Source organism: Heloderma suspectum, chromosome 7 (genome assembly GCF_057233095.1).
Source record: "Heloderma suspectum isolate Gila_16-S chromosome 7, 16-S_ref, whole genome shotgun sequence".
Classification (NCBI taxonomy): Eukaryota; Metazoa; Chordata; class Lepidosauria; order Squamata; family Helodermatidae; genus Heloderma; species Heloderma suspectum.
Genome location: NC_139464.1, coordinates 1,024,529 through 1,043,995, shown reverse-complemented (window position 1 = coordinate 1,043,995; position 19,467 = coordinate 1,024,529). Strand labels below are relative to the sequence as shown.

Sequence of the window (19,467 nt, the reverse complement as noted above, 5' to 3'; positions counted from 1 at the left end):
CTAACAGTCAGGAAGTTTTTCCTGATGTTCAGCTGGAATCTGGCTTCCTGTCACTTGAGCCCATTCTTCCGTGTCCTGCACTGTCAGATGATCGAGAAGAGATCCACTGGCTAGAGAGCCAGTGTGGTGTAGTGGCAAGAGTGTTGGACTAGGATCTGGGAGATCCGGGTTCTTGTCCCCACTCGGCCATGGAAACTCACTGGGTGACTATGGGCCAGTCTCAGACTCTCAGCCCAACCCACCTCACAGGGCTGTTGTTTTGAGGATAAAATGGAGAGGAGGAAGATAATTATTATTATTATTAAATTTATTAATCGCCCATCTGGCTGGTCACCCAGCCACTCTGGGTGATGTACAACATACAATAAAACAGTTTAAAACAATAAAATTCTACAATAAAAACACCATATTTCTAAAAATACCCTAACCCACCCCAAATGCCTGCTTTAACAACTATGTTTTTAATGTGCGGCGGAAGCTCATTAAAGAGGGGTCATGGCAGAGTTCCCTAGGGAGTTCCACAGAGTGGGGGCCACCACAGAGAAAGCCCTCTCCCTCGTCCCCACCAGTCTAGCTGTCCTGGCTGATGGGACAGAGAGAAGGCCATCCGAGGCTGATCTTGTTAAGTGGCCTGTCTGGTGCTGCTGGAGGCGCTCCTTAAGATAGGCTGGGCCGGAACCATATAGGGTTTTAAAGGGCAAAACCAACCCCTTGAATTTGGCCCAGAAAACAACTGGTAACCTGTGCAACTCCTTCAGCACTGGAGTGATGTGATCTCGCCGGTGGCTGCCTTTAATCAGCCGTAATTTAATTAATGTAAGCTTTAATGTAAGCCGCCTTGGGTTCCTTGCAAGAGGAAAAAAGGTGGGGTATAAATGCAATAAATAAATAAATAAATAAGAGATCATGGCCTTCCTTTCTGTGACAACCTTTCAAGGACTTGAAGAGTGCTATCCTATCTGCCCTCAGTCTTCTCTTCTCAGGGCTAAACATGCCCAGTTCTTTCAGTTTCTCCTCATAGGGCTTTGTTTCCAGTCCCCTGATCATCTTTGTTGCCCTCCTCTAAACCCTCTCCAGTTTGTCTGCGTCCTTCTTAAAATGTGGTGCCCAGAACTGGGCACAGTACTCCAGATGAGGCCGAACCAGAGGGGAACTAGTACTTCCCGGGATTTGGAAGCGATACTTCTATTAATGCAGCCCAAAATAGCATTTGCCTTTTTCGCATCACATCATGTTGGCTCATGTTCAGCTTGTGATCGACAACAATTCCAAGATCTTTCTTACTTGTAGTATTGTTGAGCCAAATATCCCCCATCTTGTAACTGTGCATTAGGTTTCTATTTCCTAGGCGCAGAACTTCGCATTTATCCCTATTGAATTTCATTCTGTTGTTTTCAGTCCAGCGCTCCAACCTATCAAGATCATTTTGAATTTTGTTTCTGTCTTCCAGGGTATTAGCTATCCTGCCCAATTCTGTGTGATCTGCAAATTTTATCCCTGCACCTCCCCATCCAAGTCATTAATGAAAATGTGGAAGACCACTGGGCCCAGGCCTGAGCCCTGCGGTATCCCGCTCGTTACCTCTCCCCACTTTGAGCAGATCCCATTGATAAGCACTCTTTTGGATCCACCTGTTTGTTCTTTCATCTAGCCCACTTTTAGCTAGTTTGCCAATTTTGATATCATGGGGCACTTTGTCGAAAGCTTTGCTGAAGGTATACTTTGGGTATACTCAAGGTATAGTTTGTCCACAGCATTCCCACAGTGCACAAGGGGGGTGACCTGATCAAAAAATGAGATCAGATTCGTCTGGCAGGATTTGTTCTTGGGAAATCCATGTTGGCTTTCCCACTGGTGGCATTCAAGATGTTGCTGGACAGCCACTTGTCAGGGAAGCTTTGACTTTGATTCCTGCGTTGAGCAGGGGGTTGGATGGTCTTATAGGTCCCTTCCAACCCTACTATTCTGTGACTCACCCCAAACTTCTAATGATCTCACCCAGCGGCATCATACAGATGTTGAACAGCATGGGGGATAGAATAGAATCCGGTGGCACCCCACAGCTTAATAGCCCTAGGGTAGAACAGGATTCCCAATACCGTTCTCTGGAATTGGCCCTGCAGGAAAGATCTATGATGGCTATTAGGGATGTCAGAGAATTCCGCCACGCATCTTGGTGAGGCTGAATGCCAGTGCATTCGGCCCCCCAAAATCCGTGGCGGAATGAAGCTCCCCCGCCCCGCGAAAGGTGCGCAAAATGGGACACTTACCTGGTGCCGTTCGCGCTGCTCTGCAAATGGCGTCCGCGGCCGCCATTCCCTTCAACACTACAGCTGTGATAGGCTATGTAAATACTTACGCAGCCTATCATGGCTAACGCAGGGACCTGTGTCCCTGCGGAAGCCGTGATAGGCTGCGTATTTACGTAGCCTATCATGGCAAAAAGAAAAGGGAATGCAAATGGTGGCGGCTACGGCGGCCACCATTTGCATTCCCTTTTTTTTGCCGTGATAGCCTACGTAAATATTTATGTAACCTATCACGGCAAAAAAGAAGGGAACGCAAATGGCGGCTGCTGTAGCTGCCGCCATTTGCGTTCGCTGTTTTTTCTGGTTTTTTTGCCATGATAGGCTACGTAAATATTTAGGTAGCCTATCACAGCAAAATACAGGGATGCAAATGGCGGCAGCTACAGCCGCCGCCATTTGCGTCCCTGCAGGCTGCCCAGCGGCTGGATGTCCGGCTGCGGGCGGACCCGGCTGGCGGCTCCGCAGAATCTCCGTGGAGCAGAGCCGGCCGGAGAGAATTTCTGGGGGAGGGACGGAGCGCCTCCCCCCCACCGCGAATGTCACCCTTGAAAAGGTAAGTGACTTCCATGCATCCGTAATGGCTACGTGCTACCTCCAGGATGAGAGGCAGGGCGCCTCTCTACACCACTTGCTGGGGAACATGGGTGGGAGGGTGCTTTGCACTCGTGTCCCGCTGGCGGGTTCCTGGCTGGCAGCTGCCCGGCCCCGCGCCAACGGGATGCTGGACTGGGCGGGCCTGGGCCTGGCCCAGCAGGGCTCTGCCGACGTTCCCCGAGAAGGGGTGCCCTGCCGGGCACTCGCCCTCCCCGCCCTCGTCTCAGGCTGCCGCTGGCCCTTCCGCCTCCGGGGCAGCGCGGGCCAGGCCCAGCCCTGGGCGCGGGCGGGGCCCCTCGGGCAGGCGCCTCGCGGGTCGAGCACGCGGGAGGCTGGCGGCGCCCGGGCCCGTCCTGCGCGCCGCGCCGCGCCGCCGCCCTGGAGCCGGGGGCAGCAGGGCGCGGCGCCCGCTGGGGCCTGCGAGGGGCCTGCGCGCCGGCCCAGGCCCGCCCGCCCCGGCCTCTCCGCGCCAGCCGCGGGCTTGAGCCTGGCGCGGCGCCTCGGGCTTCGCGCCGCTGCCAGTCTTCGCGGCCTCGTCTGCTGCTGCCCTCCCTTTCCAGCCCCCGAGCGGCGCGGCGCGGCGCGTCCGCCGGGCGGCGCAGAAGCGCGGCGGCGCGAGCCTTCCGCGGGCAAGCGCGGGCTCTGCTCGCGGCCGAGCGCGGCGGCGGGGCGGATCCCCGGCGCGGCGACCGCGGGGCGGGGCGGGGCGGGGCGGGGCGGGGCGGGGCGGCCGCGCAAAGGCGCGCCTGCCGCTGCTGCGGCCCGGGCGGTGCGCGCGCGCGGCCCCCGAAGCCGCGCGGCCCGCGCAGGCGCGCTGCGACCGGGCCCTTCCGGGCGTGCGCAGACGCGGCCGGCGACGGAGGCGGCCGCAGGACGCGTCGCGGAGCGGCAGCGCAGCCCTCCCCGCGCAGGCGCCGTGCGCGGCCGCTCGCCTAGCCGGGGCCCCGCGCGCAGGTGGGCCGCGGCCGGAGGGCGGCGCCGCCCCGCCCCGCGCCCCGGGGGAGGCGCCCTGCAGCCGCGGGGCTTCCGGCCGGCGCCCGCCCCGCCCCCTCGTCGGAGCCGGCTGTGGCGGGGAAGGCGGCCGCCCGCGCGCCCCGCGCAGAGGCCTCCGCGCGCCCCTGGAGCGCCGCCCGCGCCCGCCAGCCCCTCCTGCGCTCCCGCGCGCCGCGGGGCCGTCGCGCCCCTCGCTGTGGCGGGGCCCGCCTGCGGCGACCGGCCGAACCGGCTCCCGAGCTGGGCTTTCTGACTGCGCTGGCCGGACTGGCCCTTGGCCGGCCTCGCGCCCGGCCGTGCCGGGTGCGGCGCTAATCCCCCGGCATCGCCCATTGACCTTCCCCGATCTGTGTCCCTCTGGGCGGACGGTGTGCTGGGAACCACCCGGGCCCGCGGAAGAGGCTCCTTGTGGGGGCCCTTGATTCTGGCGCACAGCCGTGCCTCGCATTCCGTGTCTTTCAGGTTTCAGGACCAGCAAAGCCCGCAGGCCTTGACGAGCCATGGAGAAGTTTGGCATGAATTTTGGGGGTGGCCCAAGTAAGAAGGACCTTCTGGAGATGGTTGAGTCACAGAAGAAGCAGCTGCTCCAGTACCAGGCACGCCTGAAGGATGTGGTCCGGGCTTATAAGAGTCTCCTCAAGGAGAAGGAAGCCCTGGAAGCCAGCCTGAAGGCTCTGTCAGTCTCGCACGAGGTGGACGCCAGCCTGAGCAGCAGTGTGGCTCCTGCCCTGGGCTTGGCCAGTTCCAGCCCAGAGCCCAGCGAGGACAGAAGTTCTGTGCACAGCGAAGACAGCACAGACACTGCGGCCAGCCTGGCCAGCATCAAGGGTGACCCGGGGGGGACAGCGGAGGAGGAGGAGAGGGCGGTGGCGGCGGCCTCTCCCGCCCGGTTGGAAGAGACCAGCGGCTCCGAGAGCGGCATCAGCTCCAGCAGCGGGGAATTGTCTGCCGCCACCGGGGCCAGCGAAGCTGACAAGAGGCTTCTCCAGCTGAAGACACAGCTGGCCACGCTGACCAGTGCCTTGGCCACTGTCACCCAGGAGAAGTCCCGCATGGAGGCCTCCTACCAGGCTGACAAGAAGAAGATGAAGCAGGAGAGGGAGGCAGCCAGCCAGAAGGCCGAGGAGGAGGTGGGCAGCCTGGAGGCTGCGGTGGCGGAAGCCCAGCAGCAGCTGGCAGAAACCAAGGCCCGCCTCATCACCCAGCAGCACGACCGGGCCCAGGAGCAGAGCGACCACGCTGTCATGCTGCGCGAGCTGCAGAGGCTGCTGCACAGTGAGAGGGGCCTGCGGCAGGAGGCGGAGCGGAGCCTGGAGGAGACCCGGGAGGCCCTGGCCGGGAAAGTGTGTGTGGCGGAACGGGCGGAAGGCTCTGAGCGTCAGGCCAGGCAGCTCGGCCGAGAGGTGGAGGAGCTGAGCAGGGAGCTGCAGGCCCTGCGAGAGGAAAGTGGCCGGCCTGACCCCCGGCTGCAGGAGCTGCAGGCTGAGATGGCTGACCTCAGGAGCCATGTGCACGCACAGCTGCTGCAGGAGACAAGGAAGGTGAGTGTGGTGGGGGCAGGCAGCGGCCCTACACCCTGCCTTCGGAGGAGGGAGCCAAGTGGGTAGGCAGCCCTGAGCGCCCTGTCTCTGAGATGGCTGCTCTAGAGCAGGGGCGGGGAGCCTCTTTGGGCCTGAGGGCCAAAGCCCGCTTTGCAGAGGCTCTTGGGCCACATTGCAGCTGTGGGCGGGCCCAGAGGCAAGGGGGCGGGTCCCGAAGCCATGGGAGAGGCACCGCTGCCTCCTCGGAGGGGGCTGCAGGGCCCAGGGAGAGGACAGGGCTCCCAAAGGGGCTGGATTTGGCCCCTGGGCTGGGGTTCCCTGCCCTGGCCTGGCCTGGCCTGGCCTAGAAGAGCTGGAGCAGATGCAGGCAAGGACAGCCAGAAGTCGGGCAGGAGGGCAGAGTGTCCTCCCTGCGCAGCAGGCTTATGTTGCTGGGTCTTTAAAGCTGCTTGCGCATGGCTGGGAAGAAAGGGCCGCCTTCCCCCATGGGGCGGAGAGGCAGACTGTGTCCTCTCCTGACCTCAACCAGCTGGCATCTCCGTCAGGCTGCCCCCCAGTTGACATGCTGGAACCTGATTTCAGAAGGCTGAGTCCGAGGCAGAACCCCCTGTTAATTCCCTGACCATGCCGGAGGCCTGTGAAAGAGCCTTGGGGTTTGGGCCATCTGCGTTTCCGTCCCTTTCCTAGTGCTCCCCCACATAGAATCATAGAATAGTAGGGTTGGGAGGGGCCTACAAGACCCATCAGGTCCAACCCCAGCTCAGTGCAGGAATCCAAGTCCCTGGAAGATGGCTGTCCAGCCTCGTCTTGAACGCCTCCAGTGTGGGAGAGCCCACCACCTCCCTAGGTCATTGGTTCCATTGTCGTATTGCTCTAACAGTCAGGAAGTTTTTCCTGATGACATTTGGCCTCCTGTAATTTCAGCCCATTATTCCGTGTCCTGCACTTGAGGATGATCGAGAAGAGATCCTGGCCTTCCTCTCTGACAACCTTTCAAGGACTTGAAGAGTGCTATCATATCTCCTCTCAGTCTTCTCTTCTCAAGGCTAAACACGCCGAGTTCTTTCAGTCTCTCCTCATAGGGCTTTGTTTCCAGTCCCCTGATCATCTTTGTTGCCCTCCTCTGAACCCCCTCCAGTTTGTCTGCATCCTTCTTAAAATGTGGTGCCCAGAACTGGACACAATACTCCAGATAAGCCTAACTAGTGCTGAGTAGAGGGGAAGTAGTACTTCCCAGGATTTGGAAGCGACGCTTCTATGAATGCAGCCCAAAATGTTGTTGTTGTTCAGTCGTGTCCAACTCTTCGTGACCCCACGGACCATAGCACGCCAGGCCTTCCTGTCCTGTGCTCTCTCCTGGAGCGTGCTCAAGTCCATATTCATTGCATCAGTGATGCTATCTAGCCATCTCATCCTCTGCCGTCCCCTTCTCCTTTTGCCTTCAATCTTTCCCAGCATCAGCGTCTTTTCCAGTAACTTTTCACATTAGGTGGCCAAAATATTTGAGCTTCAGCTTCAGTATCTGCCCTTCCAATGAGCAGTCAGGGTTGATTTCCTTTAGGACTGACTGATTTGACCTCCTTGCAGTCCAGGGGACTCGTAAGAGTCTTCTCCAGCACCACAGTTCGAAAGCATCAGTTCTTTGGAGCTCAGCCTTCCTTATAGTCCATTTTAATTTCATGGCTACAGTCACCGTCTGCGGTGATCTTGAAGCCCAAGAAAGTAAAATCTGTCACTGCTTCCATTTCTTGCCCTTCTATATGCCAGGAAGTGCTGGGGCCAGATGCCATTTTTTAATGTTGAGTTTCAAACCAGCTTTTGCACTCTCCTCTTTCACCCTCAACAAGAAGCTCTTGAGATCCTCTTCGCTTTCTGCCATTAGGGTGGTATCGTCTGCGTATCTGAGGTTGTTGATAATTCTCCCGGCAATCTTAATTCCGACCTGTGATTCATCCAACCCGGCGTTTCTCATGATGTACTCTGCATATAAGTTAAATAAGCAGGGCGACAATATGCAGCCTTGTCGTACTCCTTTCCCAATTTTGAACCACTCAGTTGTTCCATGTCTCTTTCTTACTGTTGCTTCTTGACCCTGGTACAGGTTTCTTAGGAGACAGGTAAGGTGGTCTGGTACCCCCATCTCTTTCAGAATTTGCCAGAGTTTGTTGTGATCCACACAATCAAAGGCTTTAGCGTAGTCAATGAAGCAGAAATAGATGTTTTTCTGGAATTCTCTTGCTTTCTCCATGATGCAGCGAATGTTGGCGATTTGATCTCGAGTTCCTCTGCCTCTTCGAAACCCAGCTTGTACTTCCGGTAGTTCTCGGTTCGCACACTGCTGTAGCCTAGCTTGTAGGATTTTGAGCATAACCTTGCTGGCATGTGAAATGAGCGCAATTGTGTGGCAGTTTGAACACTCTTTGGCATTGCCCTTCTTTAGAACTGGAATGTAAACTGACCTTTTCCAGTCTTGTGGCGACTGCTGAGGGTTCCGAATTTGTTGGCATATTGAGTGCAGCACTTTAACAGCATCATCTTTTAGGATTTTAAATAGCTCAGCTGGAATAGTGTCATCTCTGCTAGCTTTGTTGTTACTAATGCTTCCTAAGGCCCACTTGACTTCACTCTCGAGGATGTCCGGCTCAAGTTCAGTGACCGCACTATCATGGCTGTCAGGGCCATTCACATCTTTATCCTGTATAGTTCTTCTGTGTATTCTTTCCACCTCTTCTTAATCTCATCTGCTTCTGTTAGGTCCCTGCCTTCTTTGTCCTTTATCATGCCCGTCTTTGCGCAAAACGTTCCCTTGAGATCTCCGATTTTCTTGAAGAGATCCTGTTGTTTTCTTCCATTTCTTTGCATTGTTCATTTAAGAAGGCCTTGTCTCTCCTTGCTATTCTTTGGAACTCTGCATTCAGTTGGGTATATCTTCCCCTTTCTCCCTTGCTTTTCGCTTCCCTTCTTTCCTCAGCTACTTTTAAAGCCTCCTCAGACAGCCACTTGGCTTTCTTGCATTTCTTTTCCTTTGGGATGGATTGAGTTGCTGCCTCCTGATCAATGTTACGGACCTCTGTCCATAGTTCCTCAGGCACTTTGTCTACCAGGTCTAATCCCTTAAATCTATTCCACACCTCCACTGTATATTCATAAGGGATATGATTTAGGTCATACCTGAATGGTTTAGTGGTCTTCCCTACGCTCTTCCATTTAAGCCGAAATTTTGCAGTAAGAAGCTCATGATCTGAGCCACAGTCAGCTCCAGGTCCTGTTTTGACTGACTGTATGGAGTGTCTCCATCTTTGGCTGCAAAGCACATAATCAATCTGATTTTGATATTGACCATCTGGTGATGTCCATGTATAGAGTCACTTCTTGTGCTGTTGGAAAAGAGTGTTTGCTATGATCAGCGTGTTCTCTTGGCAAAACTCTATTAGCCTTGGTCCTGCTTCATTTTGTACACGAAGGCCATGATTGCCTGTTATCCCAGTGATTTCTTGACTTCCTACTTTAGCATTCCAATCCCCTCTGATGAAGAGGACATCTTTTTTTGGTGTTAGTTCAAGTAATCGCCTTGTTTTCAAGGTGCTTACGGATGGATTGCTTGATCATCTGCTCCAGAATTTTCCCAGGGATTGATGTCAGACTGACTGGTCTGTAGTTCCCAGGTTCCTCCTTTTTGCCCTGTTTGAAGATAGGGACGACATTAGCCCTCCAGTCATCTGTCACTTCCACCATCCTCCATGATTTCTTGAAGAGAATAGACAGTGGTTCTGAGAGTTCTTCTGCCAGTTCTTTTATTACTCTAGGGTGCAGTTCATCTGGCCCTGGAGATTTGAACTCATTCAAAGTAATTAGGTGTTCCTTGACCATATGCCTATCGATCTCCAGCTGCAATCCTGCCCCTTCAGCCTGTACTTGGCCTTTGCCGGGGGCTCATAGACCCTCTTTTGGGAGAAGACTGAGCCAAAGTAGGAATTGAGCACCTCTGCCTTTTCTTTGTCATCGGTTATCATTTTGCCATCCTTACTTATTAGCTGAGCCACCATTTCTTTCCTCTGTGTTTTACTGTGCACGTAGCTGAAGAAAGCCTTTTCGTTGCTTTTAGCATCCCTCGCTAACCTCTGCTTGTTCTCAGCTTTAGCCTTCTTGACGCCATCCCTGAAATTCTGTGCTACCTGCCTGTACTCTTCCTTTGTAGCTTGGCCAGCCTTCCTTCCACTTCCTATATGTTTTGTTTTTTGTTTTCAGGTCATCTCTTTTTGTGAAGCTCATCTTCAGCTTGTAATTGACAACTATTCCAAGATCCTTCTCGCTTGTAGTGTGGTTGAGCCACGTATCGCCCATCTTGTAACTCTGCATTTGGTTTCTTTTTCCTAGGTGCAGAACTATTAAATGTCATTCTGTTGTTTTCTGCCCAGCGCTCCAGTCTATCCAGATCACTTTGAATTTTGTTTCTGTCTCCCAAGGTATTAGCTATCCCGCCCAATTTTGTGTCATCTGCAAATCTGATCAGCATTCCCTTCACCTCCTCCTCCAAGTCATTAATAAAAATATGGAAGAGCACTGGGCCCAGGACTGAGCCCTGCGGTACCCCCCTCGTTACCTCTCCCCAGTTTGAGCTGGTCCCATTTGTAAGCACTCTTTGAGTCCGATTCTGTAGCCAACTGTGGATGCACCGGATCGTTGTTTCATCTAGCCCACTTTGAGCTAGTTTGCTCATCAGGAGATCATGGGGCACTTTGTGGAAACCTTTGCTGAAGTCGAGGTATATGATGTCTACAGCATTCCCACGGTCTACAAGGGAGGTGACTTGATCAAAAAATGAGATCAGATTTGTCTGGCAGGACTTGTTTTTGACAAATCCATGTTGGCTTCGAGTAATCACGGCATTGTTGTCAAGGTGCTTCCAGATGGATTGCTTTATCATCTGCTCCAGAATTTTCCCAGGGATTGATGTCGGACTGACTGGTCTGTAGTTCCCAGGTTCCTCCTTTTTACCCTTTTTGAAGATAGGGACAACATTAGCCGTCCTCCAGTCATCTGGCACTTCTCCCGTCCTCCATGATTTCTCAAAGAGAATAGACAGCGGTTCTGAGAGTTCTTCTGCCGGTTCCTTTATGACTCTAGGATGCAGTTCATCTGGCCCTGGAGATTTGAACTCATTCAAAGTAATTAGGTGTTTCTTGACCATATGCCTATCGATCTCAAGCTGCAATCCTGCCCCTTCAGCCTGTACTTGGCCTTTGCCAGGGGTGTCATAGACCCTCTTTTGGGAGAAGACTGAGCCAAAGTAGGAATTGAGCACCTCTCCCTTTTCTTTGTCATCTGTTATCAGTTTGCCATCCTTATTGAATAGCTGAACCACCATTTCTTTCCTCTGTCTTTTACTATGCACGTAGCTGAAGAAAGCCTTTTTGTTGCTTTCAGCATCCCTCTCTAACCTTAGCTCATTCTCAGCTTTAGCCTTCCTGACGCTATTCCTGCAATTCTGTGCTACCTGCCTGTACTCTTCCTTTGTTACTTGGCCTTCTTTCCACTTCCAGTATGTGTCTTTTTTTGTTTTCAGGTCATCTCTAAGCTTCTTGTGAAGCCACATTGGCCTCTTCTGTTGTCTTCCACCTTTTCTTCTTGTTGGAATGGTTTGTGATTGTGCCTTGAGAATTTCCTTTTTTAAAAACTCCCACCCTTGTTGGACTCCTTTTCTCATTAGAGTCTCTTGCCATGGGACCTTACTCATCATTGTTCTGAGTGTATTAAAATGGGTTTTCCTAAAATCCAGAGTACGTGTTTGGCTACACTCGGCTTTTGTTTTCTTTAGAACCATGAACACAAGTATAACATGGTCGCTTTCCCCCAGAGTTCCCGTAACTGCTACTTTATCCACTAAGTCATCTCTGTTGGTTAGGATGAAGTCAAGGATAGCCAATCCTCTAGTTCCTTCCTATACTTTCTGTAATAGGAAATTATCAACAACACAAGACAGGAATCTCTTGGAGGGGCCATGTTTTGCAGAATTTGTCTCCCAACAAATATCGGGGAAATTGAAGTCCCCCATTACTACTACGTCATGCTTCCTTTGAAACATTGGCAATTTGCTTTTCAAAAGTTTCATCCTTGTCTTCTCCTTGATTGGGTGGCCAGTAGTAGACTCCGTCCACCAGGTTCCTTTTATTCTTTGCTGCATTTATTTTAACCCAGATGCTCTCGTTGTGCCTTCCAATCCCATCTTCCTTTATTTCTGTGCAGAGATATGTATTTTTCACATATAGTGCAACTCCACCTCCCTTTCTGTTCCTCCTGCTCTTTTTGAACAAGTTATATCTTTCAGTTGCTGTATTCCAGTCATGAGAGTCATCCCACCAAGTCTCAGCTACACCTATCAAGTCATAATTTCCCTCCTGTATTAAGAGTTCAAGTTCGTTGTGTTTGTTTCACATACTGTGGGCATTACTATATAGACATCGAAGACCATGCACTTGATTATCTGGCTTTCTTCCTACATGTTTTTGAAGACTATTATTGGGCGCTACCAGAGCTGTTCTCTCCATTGCAGTGCATGCGCCTACGTCCATTGTTACTCCCAACTTTACATCTCCCTTCCCCGTAGGATTCAGTTTAAAGCCCTCCTGATGAAGTTCTTCATGCTGTGGCCAAACACATTCTTCCCATCCTTTGTGAGGTGCAACCCGTCCCTTGCCAACAGTCTTATCTTCCAGGAAGTGTAGCCCATGGTCCCAGAATCCAAATCTCTCATGCCGGCACCACCTTCATAGCCAGTTGTTCACCTAGAATATTTTTCTTTCCCTTTCTATCCCTCTTCTAACTACTGGAAGGACGGATGAGAAAACTATCTGGGCCCCGAAGTTCTTCAGTTTCCTTCCCAAAGCTTCAAAGTTTGACGTGATTTCTTCATAGCTCCACTTGGCGGTACCATTTGTTCCCACATGAATGAGAAGACAATGGAACCAATTACCTGGGGAGGTGGTGGGCTCTCCCATACTGGAGGCCTTCAAGACGAGGCTCGACAGCCATTTGTCAGGGATGCTCTGACTTGGATTCCTGCATTGAGCAGGGGGTTGGACTCGATGGCCTTGTAGGCCCCTTCCAACCCTACTATTCTATGATTCTATAAGTTAGGGATATCTGTCAGCGGGCTTTATGAGTGTAGGCACGTCTCTAATCCGTCCTTCTGGGAGACAGCATACCTGGCGAGTCCATGGGTCTTCACGACATACTTGGTTTTCAATCCCACGCAGCAAGGAATCTCCCATTACTGCTACTCTTCTCTTCTTGTAGGCCTTGGTTTCATTGCCTCTGCTTGACTGACCTTCAGCCTCTTGCTCGCTCTCCTATGGGATTTCCTGCAAATCTTCCTCTGCAGGCTGTCCTCCAGTCTCATCCTCAGGTACCTGGAAACGGTTCCATAGTTCCACTGGTGCAGAGTGGCTTCTAGTTCTTTTGCTCCTAACTGCCACCCTTTTCCAAGCAGTATCCTCTACTGCATTTTTCCTGCCCTCAGCATTTCCCACTTCTGCCTCAGCTTGCTGTTGCTCTTCTAGCTTCTGTTCTTCACTTTGCTGTTGTAGTTCCACTGTTCTGTCCAAGAACTCTTTGTGTTCTCTCATTCCCTGGGGGGTCGACAGTCGCTGCTCCAGTCCTCTTTTTCTTCCAACAGCGTGATCAGCTTGCGCTTGTTGCACGTGTAGGCCATGTTGATCTCAGGCAGGAAAACAAACATTGCACACACCTTGCAGGTCACCACCAGTGGAGAGTCTTTTCCTTCCATAGTCTGTATTCCCTTTATGTTTCTAGCTTTCTGATTGTACTGGAATAGCTTGTACTTTGTCCTCTATTCACTGGAGGTTAACAACGGAGTCCAACTGGTATGGAAGTGTGTGTTACAAGAAAAATATTTTTTTTTAAAAGAAAAAAAATCTTAGGTGCCTCCCTTGCCGAACTCTCCTGGCAAACTTCTGTTTGCTCTCCCTTCTCCTAGAATCATAGAATAGTAGGGTTGGAAGGGGCCTACAAGGCCATCGAGTCCAACCCCCTGTTCCGTGCAGGAATCCAAGTCAGAGCATCCCTGACAGATGGCTGTCCAGCCTCGTCTTGAAGGCCTCCAGTGTGGGAGAGCCCACCACCTCCCCAGGTAATTGGTTCCATTGTCGTATTGCTCTGACAGTCAGGACGTTTTTCCTGATGTTCAGCTGGAATCTGGCTTCCTGTCACTTGAGCCCATTCTTCCATGTCCTGCACTCTGGGATGATCGAGAAGAGATCCTGGCCGCCTTCTCTGTGACAACCTTTCAAGTACTTGAAGAGTGCTATCATATCTCCCCTCAGTCTTCTCTTCTCAAGGCTAAACATGCCCAGTTCTTTCAGTCTCTCTTCATAGGGCTTTGTTTCCAGTCCCCTGGTCATCTTTGTTGCCCTCGTCTGAAACCTCTCCAGTTTGTCTGCATCCTTCTTAAAGTGTGGTGCCCAGAACTGGACACAGTACTCCAGATGAGGCCGAACCAGTGCTGAGTAGAGGGGAACTAGTACTTCCCGGGATTTGGAAGCGATGCTTCTATGAATGCAGCCCAAAAGAGCATTTGTCTTTTTTGCAGCCACATCCCATTGTTGGCTCATCTTCAGCTTGTGATCGACAACAATTCCAAGATCTTTCTCACTTGTACTGTTGTTGAGCAACATATCCCCCATCTTGTAACTGTGCATTTGGTTTCTTTTTCCTAGGTGCAGAACTTGGCATTTATCCCTATTAAATGCCATTCTGTTGTTTTCTGCCCAGCACTCCAGTCTATCCAGATCACTTTGAATTTTGTTTCTGTCTTCCAAGGTATTAGCTATCCCGCCCAATTTTGTGTCATCTGCAAATCTGGTCAGCATTCCCTGCACCTCCTCCTCCAAGTCATTAATGTTGAAGAGCACTGGGCCCAGGACTGAGCACTGCAGTACCCCACTCGTTACCTCTCCCCAGTTTGAGCAGGTCCCATTTGTAAGCACTCTTTGAGTCCGATTCTGTAGCCAACTGTGGATCCACCGGATCGTTGTTTCATCTAGCCCACTTTGAGCTAGTTTGCTCATCAGGAGATCATGGGGCACTTTGTGGAAACCTTTGCTGAAGTCGAGGTATATGATGTCTACAGCATTCCCACGGTCTACAAGGGAGGTGACTTGATCAAAAAATGAGATCAGATTTGTCTGGCAGGACTTGTTTTTGACAAATCCATGTTGGCTTCGAGTAATCACGGCATTGTTGTCAAGGTGCTTCCAGATGGATTGCTTTATCATCTGCTCCAGAATTTTCCCAGGGATTGATGTTGGACTGACTGGTCTGTAGTTCCCAGGTTCCTCCTTTTTACCCTTTTTGAAGATAGGGACAACATTAGCCGTCCTCCAGTCATCTGGCACTTCTCCCGTCCTCCATGATTTCTCAAAGAGAATAGACAGCGGTTCTGAGAGTTCTTCTGCCGGTTCCTTTATGACTCTAGGATGCAGTTCATCTGGCCCTGGAGATTTGAACTCATTCAAAGTAATTAGGTGTTTCTTGACCATATGCCTCTCGATCTCAAGCTGCAATCCTGCCCCTTCAGCCTGTACTTGGCCTTTGCCAGGGGTGTCATAGACCCTCTTTTGGGAGAAGACTGAGCCAAAGTAGGAATTGAGCACCTCTGCCTTTTCTTTGTCATCTATTATCGTTTTGCCATCCTTATTTAATAGCTGAACAGCCATTTCTTTCTTCTGCCTTTTACTATGCACATAGCTGAAGTTTTTGTTGTTTTTAGCATCCCTCGCTAACCTCACCTCGTTCTCCGCTTTAGCCTTCCTGACGCCATCCCTGCAATTCTGTACCACCTGCCTGTACTCTTCCTTTGTTACTTGGCCTTCTTTCCACTTCCAGTATGTGTCCTTTTTTGTTTTCAGGTCATCCCTAAGCTTTTTGTGAAGCCACACTGGCTTCTTCTGTTGTCTTCCACCTTTTCTTGTTGGAATTGTTTGTAATTGTGCCTTGAGAATTTCCTTTTTTAAAAGCTCCCACCCTTATTAGACTCCTTTTCTCCTTAGCGTTGCTTGCCGTAGGACCTTACTGATCATTGTTCTGAGTTTATTAAAATCAGCTTTTCTAAAATCCAGGGTACGCGGTTTGACTACACTCGGCTTTTGCTTCCCTTAGAACCAAGAACTCAAGTACAACATGGTCGCTTTCCCCCAGAGTTCCTGTAACTGCCACTTTATCCACTAAGTCATCTCTGTTGGTTAGGATCAAGTCAAGGATAGCCGATCCTCTAGTTCCTTCCTCTACTTTCTGTAGGAGGAAGGTGTCCGCCACACAAGTCAGGAATTTCCTGGAGGGGCCATGTTTTGCAGAATTTGTCTCCCAACAAATATCGGGGAAATGGAAGTTCCTCATTACTACTACATCATGCTTCCTTAAAACATTGGCTGTTTGCTTTTCAAAAGTTTCATCCTCCTCTTCTTGGTTTGGTGGCCAGTAGTAGACTCCGAGCACCAGGTTCCTTTTGTTCTTTGCTCCATTCATTTTGATCCAGATGCTCTCGATGGGGCTACCAAGCTCCCCCTCCTGCATTTCTGTGCGGAGATATGTATTTTTCACATACAGTGCAACTCCACCTCCTGTTTTGTTCCTCCTGTTCTTTTCCTGTTTCTTTTCTGTTTCCTCCTGTTCTTCTCATGGTCTCCGATCCTCTTTCTTTGGGAACTTGCTTGCTTGTACAGCTCCAAGACCAGGTGGAGCAGCTTCCTCTGCTCTGCTCAGCTAGGAGACAAGAAAAAGCACAAACGACAGGAAAACGCATGAATTGGTCTTTTCCATGGTGGCCACAGATTGGGTCAGCGCTGTCCCCCACCACCCTGGCTCCTCTTCCTGGTTAGTCGTGGCCAGGCCAGGCCCTGCCAGCGTGCCTGTCAACGCAGGATATTTCCCCCAACATGCATCACTTCTCGCTTAAGGAACTGCATTTGCCACTTTTTCATCTGTCCACCTAGATTGGGGGGAGGTTGGGGAAGTCTTCCTGGTCTGCTTGGGTTGTCACCAGCTTGAACGACGTGGCCTCCTCCTCAGGCTTGGCCGCCTCCTCGCCCCTTGGGTGGTAATTCCCATGGGCAAAATGCTTTGCGGTCCTCTGCTGCAGAGCAGGCAGAGCTGCCCGAGCGCCTTTTCCGAGGTGGCGTCCGCTGGGCTTTTGACAGGCCATGGGCTTCAGCATGCACAGCCCATCCCCTCTCCAGCTCACCGGGACCACTTTTGCTGGCAGGACTGATGTGGAGCTGTGATCAAGGCTTGTCCGTGTGATGCCAACGAGGGGGCTTGTGAGAGCGCAGGCAAGGCTGCAAATGGAGGTCCTCAGGCCACCCTGGCTGAGCTTCTGACCCAAGGGAGCTCCTGTCCTTCCCGGGCCCAGGCGAGGGGGCTTCTCAAGCTTTGTAACTACAGCAGCTTTGTTCCCTTTTTGTCTCCTTCCTTTCAGACTGCCCAGGCCGAGGAGCGTGTCCAAATGGAAGAGCAGCGCGTTGCCAGCTTGGAGGCCCAAATTTCAGAGGTGTCCGAGCTTCTCGGCACCTACGAGAAAGCCAAGCAGAAGGACCAAATGGCCATTCAGAAGCTGAAGGATCGCATTGTACAGCTGGACCTCGAGAACAAGACACTGGCCATTGCTGCCTCTGGCCGGTCTCCCATGGAGGTTGCCATCGAGGAGAGCAACTTGGACATCAGTGTGCTGAAAGACAAGATGGAGGTGCTGAAGAAGCTGTTGCAGCTGGCAGCCAAGGGCAGCTCGTCCCCCCAGGACGTGGAGGCCTTCTGCAAGACTGAGGCCGGTGACGGTGAGAAGGCCACTGCTGCTTACTACCAGCAAGAGCTGAAGCAGTTAAAGGAGGAGTTTGAAAGGTACAAGCTGAGGGCTCAGGTGGTCCTCAGGAACAAGTCAGCCAAGGACGGGAACCTGGCCAAGGAGCTGGAGGAAGCCCAGGCGCAGCTGGCACAGCTGAAGGAGAAATACGTCTCCCTCCGGCTCTCCTGCGAGGAAGTCACCAGGCAGCACCAGGAGGCGATGGAGGCCAAGGGGCAAGAGGCGTCCCGCCTTCAGCAGCTCCACCGGCAGGAGATGGAGAGGGCCCAGTGCGGCTACAGGGAGAAAGTCCTCCAGCTGGAGGGAGAGATGCACAAGCAGCGCGACCGAGCGCTGGCCGTCTTGGCGGAAAAGGACCAAGAGCTGGAGCAGCTGAGAGCTCTGGCCGTGCCCTGTGGGCTCCAGGGTCCCAAGCAGTGCCTTGGGCCAGGCCCTCGCGGCGGCCAGGACTTGGTCGGCAGCTCCCTGGAGAACCTCACCCAGGCGCTGCACCACCTCGCTGGCCCCAGCGAGCCCACCCTCCTTGTGTACACGGAGCAGCTGGCTCGGAAGAGAGTGGAGGTCTCGGCGCTGAAGAAACAGAAGCACGCGCTGGAGGTGGAGGTTCGCCGGCTCCAGGAGAGGCTGCTGGAGGAGGGAGAGAAGCACAAGGAGGAGGTGTCTGCACTCCAGGGCCACATCCAGAAGAACTGCAGGGACCAGCGCAGGGAGGGGGCCAACCTGGAGTACCTGAAGAACATTTTCTACAGGTTCCTGACCTTGACTGACTTGCTGGGCCGGCAGCAGACGCTGTCAGCCATCTTGACTGTCCTGCATTTTAGCCCAGAGGAGACACAGGCTGTCCTCAGCCACTCCGGCAGCAACAGCTGGTGGCCTTCCGGGAAGCGGTGAAGCCAGTCTGCCGTTCCGTGGGCAGCCAGGCAGGGAGGGGGCACCAGCCCTTCCTGGCCCTCCCTGTGTCCAGAGGACCACTGCTCCTGCTCCTGTGAGGGGGGCCGAGAGGCCAAGCACCAGCCGGCACCTGCAGGTGGACCCCCGCCCTTTCAGCAGCAGCACTCCATGAGCGCCTGTGCGTGGGTGGGGTGGGGAGAGGGCTTCTCTGCGGCCAGGGTCAGGATCCACTTGAGGTGTCCATTTCTTTAAAAGGGGCCTCAGTTCAGGAAACTGGCGCATTTTTAATCAAGTATATTTTGCGTGTTTGTTGCCAAATATGGAATAGGGAGATTCTGTGGGTCTGGTTGATTTTTTCCCCTGCTCTGAAGGCTTCCAGGGGGCTTGTGATTTGCAAATAAAAGACCAGCGACCAGCGCCTGTCCTGTGATAGAAGGGCTTGGTGCGAAGAACATGACCCAGAACCTCTGGGGCCTAGCGTGTGTGGCGTCTGAGGGTGCTGCTGAGCTCCAGGCAGGATGGAGGTGGCCCTCCAAGGCCGAAGCGAGCGGCGGCTGGTCTCTCTGGGGCCCTTCAGGCTCTGAGGGAGCATCGGGGGCGGGGTTGGCTGGGCCCAGGAAAGGCATGGGGGGCAGCCTGCTGCTCTGGCCCCAGCAGCTTGGGCTGAGTTGCGGACCGCATCAGGCCTCTCATCTGGCCTGCCCTGACTGGAGCACCCGCTTTGCACAGGGATGGTCTCTCAGGCCCACACAGCTGCCTGCCTCGCACCAGCCGTGAAGGCCCTCTGGGCTTCGCTTGGGCAGCTGGACATCTGGCTGGCGCATGGGCATGCAGAGGGCCTCCCGTTGCCATACCCCGGCTTGCGACACAGGCAGCCGTGGTGCGGCCGGGGAAGCGTCGACGTGCACCTTCCTGCTGGTGCCACCGCACAGCGGCTGGGGAGTGGGTGGCGGTGGCAGCAAAGGGCAGTGAGCAGCCAGCTCTGCGGAGAATGCGAGGTGAGGTGAATGACGGAGGCGGAGGAGGAGATGGGGAACGGAGGCGAGGAGAGGCCTGAACAAGCCCTCTGGGTCATGAGAGCCGGGAAGTCTGAAGGACCAGTGGGGCGAGCGTTGGCGTAGCTGGGGAGGCCTGAGAAGCCAGATCCTGAGGGAAGAGCCCGAGGCTGGCGCAGAAGAGCGCTTGCCGCTCAGGTGCCCCCCGCATGCGGCGTGCCCCCCGCATGCGGCGTGCCCCCCGCATGCGGCGTGCCCCCCGCATGCGGCGT

At 53.3% G+C, this 19,467-nt stretch overlaps 1 protein-coding gene across 1 annotated transcript; it reads left to right on the top strand.

Moving 5' to 3' along the window:
- The first annotated feature begins 3,895 nt into the window (after positions 1 to 3,895).
- On the top strand, positions 3,896 to 18,615 carry GCC1 (GRIP and coiled-coil domain containing 1). Its single transcript, XM_084808771.1, has 2 exons — positions 3,896 to 5,437; positions 16,929 to 18,615. Exons 1-2 carry the CDS (start codon positions 4,397 to 4,399, stop codon positions 18,198 to 18,200), a joined length of 2,313 nt encoding a protein of 770 aa, XP_084664897.1. The 5' UTR covers positions 3,896 to 4,396; the 3' UTR covers positions 18,201 to 18,615.
- The last annotated feature ends 852 nt before the right edge of the window (positions 18,616 to 19,467 follow it).

Excerpts from the sequence above, each read along its gene's own strand:
- GCC1 (XM_084808771.1), top strand. The coding sequence starts at position 4,397 with ATGGAGAAGTTTGGCATGAATTTTGGGGGTGGCCCAAGTAAGAAGGAC. Across the intron at positions 5,438-16,928 it reads TGCTGCAGGAGACAAGGAAG|ACTGCCCAGGCCGAGGAGCG; the intron begins GTGAGTGTGGTG and ends CCTTCCTTTCAG.